At 34.7% G+C, this 3,031-nt stretch overlaps 1 protein-coding gene across 1 annotated transcript; it reads left to right on the top strand.

The window, feature by feature from the left end:
- The first annotated feature begins 1,680 nt into the window (after nt 1-1,680).
- On the top strand, nt 1,681-2,667 carry LOC114747054 (AUGMIN subunit 5-like). Its single transcript, XM_028935340.1, has 3 exons — nt 1,681-1,780; nt 1,819-2,197; nt 2,571-2,667. The coding sequence occupies exons 1-3, from the start codon at nt 1,681-1,683 to the stop codon at nt 2,665-2,667; spliced, it is 576 nt and encodes a 191-aa protein (XP_028791173.1).
- Nucleotides 2,668-3,031: the final 364 nt, after the last annotated feature.

Here is a 3,031-nt window from a genome sequence, read left to right as displayed (position 1 = left end):
TTTTCAATTTGACACCTATGTGTTATTTTTCCTTCTAATTAAAATCTTTAATTTTACTCTATTAATATTGTCAATCCTTGCATAGAGATTAAAAATGCTAATACAACAAATTCACAGGAGCTAATGTTGCAAAAAAAAAAAGTAAAATTAAATGATTTAATTAAAAGAAAAAATACATAGGTATCAAATTAAAAATTAAGAGAAAGTATAGGTATCTCCAATATAGTTTTCCCTATTAAAAATAGGAAAAGATAGGGACTGAGTTTTAATTGAGTTAAAAGTTTAAGGATTGAGTTGCAACAAGTTATACTTAAAACACTGAGTTCCAAGTAAGTTAAAAGTTGACAGATTAAAACATTGATTTTTCCTAAAAACAAAATAAAAAATTGTTGACCATATAAGGAGGAGAATATAAGTTTGAATATCAGGAAATGCACTCATTTAGAGGATTTTAACTTTAACGGTCTCTATCCAATAAAAATGAGTCTTCAATCTAAAATGGCTTGAGGATATTTTGAGATAAAAAAAATTGAGTTATCCCCCCTCAGATCTTGTATATTAGTCATCTTTTGAAATAAATTGGTGATGGTTTTATGTATAAGTTTTTATACTTAACATAAAATGTTCAAACGACTTTTGAAATAAATTGGTGATGGTTTTGTGTATAAGTTGCTTTGCTTAACATAAAAATGTTCAGATGTTTGTTTGGAGAACTGCTCACGTCTGGTACTCCATTGTAACTCGAACATAATTGACTTTAATTAAATATATGAATATTTGCAAACAATAAAAAAATACAAATAAACAAATGGAAATTTAATTATTTTTAAAATTAACCTTATTTATGATTTTTATATTTTTTATTCATATTCTTAAATAAGTGTAAATTTAAAAAATATTTCATTTTTCAGACTATTTTAACTTGTGTAAGATACTCTCTCTCTCACATTCTATTTATAAGTTTCAGATTTGGAAAGGATTTGGTCCATTTTGGTTTGTTTTAACATTAACTTGTGTAAGATATTAATCTCTCTCCAAGCCATTCTAAATCATTTTGAGCAAATTTTAATAATAGAAATTAATCTTTTTTGGGGTAAAAAGTAATAGAAATTAATCAATACTATTTTTAACCATCGCCAAATGCAAATAATCTGAAGGTTTATTTAGAATAGTTTATCAGCAGTTTTTTCAATAGTGATTTATAAAATACAAAATAATTATGTAAAATTATTTTATAAATATTTTTGAACATGATTTCAAATAAGTCCTAAGTATTCCCGAATTTCAAACTCAAATACGAATAAAGCAGCGCCCTCTCTTGTTTGCACGGGACGGTATAGCGACCAAGCGAGCGCGGATTCAGAGTGTTTTGCTTTGCTTGGCCGGCCATAAACCTCCGCTTTTGTCAGATCTGCGATTCTTCTTCCCTTTTCTCTTTCTGATCGCTCACATACTCCGACACTGTACATTCTCTTTCAGTTCTAAACGAAGAATCAGAAAAACCGATTATCTGGCAATTCGCAAGTGCTCGCTTGTTACTGTTTCATACTGAAGATGATCTCTCTTCTTCTGATTTCGGACCAGGTTCAAGAAAGTTAGCCTTGGGGGGGTGATTTGGAGTCAATGAGAGGTTAGTCTCAGAACCTACGATTTCTTCCGACCTTTGAATCCGGACTTGCAATGCAGAGCTCGTTGAGCTCAGTGGCTCAACCAGAGGCAATACTGGAATGGCTTCAAATGGAAATGGGGTATAGGCCCTTGCCTCAGTATGGCGCCTCAAGTAAATCGCATTTGCCATCGGTTGAGTCGTTTCGGAAGATTTGCCGTGGGAACATGATTCCGGTTGGAATTTCTTGATAACACGGGTGAAGTCGGAGAAAACTGTGGAGAATATTCGGAGAAACATAGCGGTTCACGGTGATGCAGATCATGGTGGCAGTGTTAGCAGTTTGGTGAGTGCCGGAAAAGAAGAGGGTAGGAGTAAAGGGAGGAAAAAGGAGAAAATATTGGCAGAGAGTTCGAGCGCGGCGGAGACTCGAGAGGCTGCGCTGCAAGAGCGAGATTTGGCAGAGAAAGAGGTGGAAAGGTTGAGAAATATTGTGAGGAGGCAGAGGAAGGATTTGAGAGCTAGGATGCTGGAGGTTTCAAGGGAGGAGGCTGAGCGGAAGAGAATGCTTGATGAGCGGGCGAATTACAGGTTTGAGATCTTTCATAACTTGCCAAGAATGTGACTTTATGGTTAAGTACTTAGTGATATACCATTTACTTCTCTCTCCATAAAATCTTGTTAAACCTAGCTTTAACAAACTCAAATTAGGATACACGTTTTTTATATTATTGGAGTCGTAAGAGTGTAGGCATTATCTTATCGCTTGCTGGGATGAACTTCTGAAATTATGTGTTCTCATCCATGTTGCGATGCCAAAATTGAATAAGCCAGGAATTGGTTTCAATAAAAATATATACATCTTTGCTAATGAGCTGTTTGAAAGAAAGAGAAGAAAATAGAGGACAAGCTTAATATGTTTGGCTTGACATGATTAACGTGGTGTTTTAAACCCACTGTGCAGGCACAAGCAAGTTATGTTGGAGGCATATGATAGACAGTGTGATGATGAAGCGGCAAAATATTTGCTGAATATCATAAACGTCTTTGTCACTTTGTAAATCAAGCAAGGGATGCTAAGGTCAGGTGTTGATTCTTCTATTGAAACGGTCAATAGTTTTAGTACCAAAAGTGAAAAGGAAGCTGTTTATTCTACTGTTAAGAGTGGTAAATCTTCGGATGACGTCATTCTTATTGAAACTACAAGGAAAGGACTATTAGAAAGGCTTGTGAATCTCTTGCCTCTTACATGATTGAAAAAATAAGGAACACTTTTCTGCTTATGAAGGTTGTGGCATTCACATGAATCCTCAATCAGAAGCAGCTAAGTTGGGATTTGATTTTGATGGAGAAATTTCAGATGAGGTTAGGGCTTTATTGTGAATTGCCTAAAGAGCCCTCCTCTATTGCTTCAAGCACTTACTG

This window comes from Neltuma alba, unplaced genomic scaffold (genome assembly GCF_004799145.2).
Source record: "Neltuma alba isolate B1F8T4 unplaced genomic scaffold, ASM479914v2 tig00005193_pilon, whole genome shotgun sequence".
In the NCBI taxonomy this organism is placed as follows: domain Eukaryota; kingdom Viridiplantae; phylum Streptophyta; class Magnoliopsida; order Fabales; family Fabaceae; genus Neltuma; species Neltuma alba.
The sequence above is the reverse complement of the archived record's forward strand: the minus strand, read 5'-3'. Positions and strand labels throughout refer to the sequence as shown.

Coding starts and splice junctions, on each gene's coding strand:
- LOC114747054 (XM_028935340.1), top strand. CDS start 1,681: ATGCAGAGCTCGTTGAGCTCAGTGGCTCAACCAGAGGCAATACTGGAA. Junction 1,781..1,818: donor GCCTCAGTATGGCGCCTCAA/GTAAATCGCATT, acceptor TCGTTTCGGAAG/ATTTGCCGTGGGAACATGAT. Junction 2,198..2,570: donor GATGAGCGGGCGAATTACAG/GTTTGAGATCTT, acceptor CCCACTGTGCAG/GCACAAGCAAGTTATGTTGG.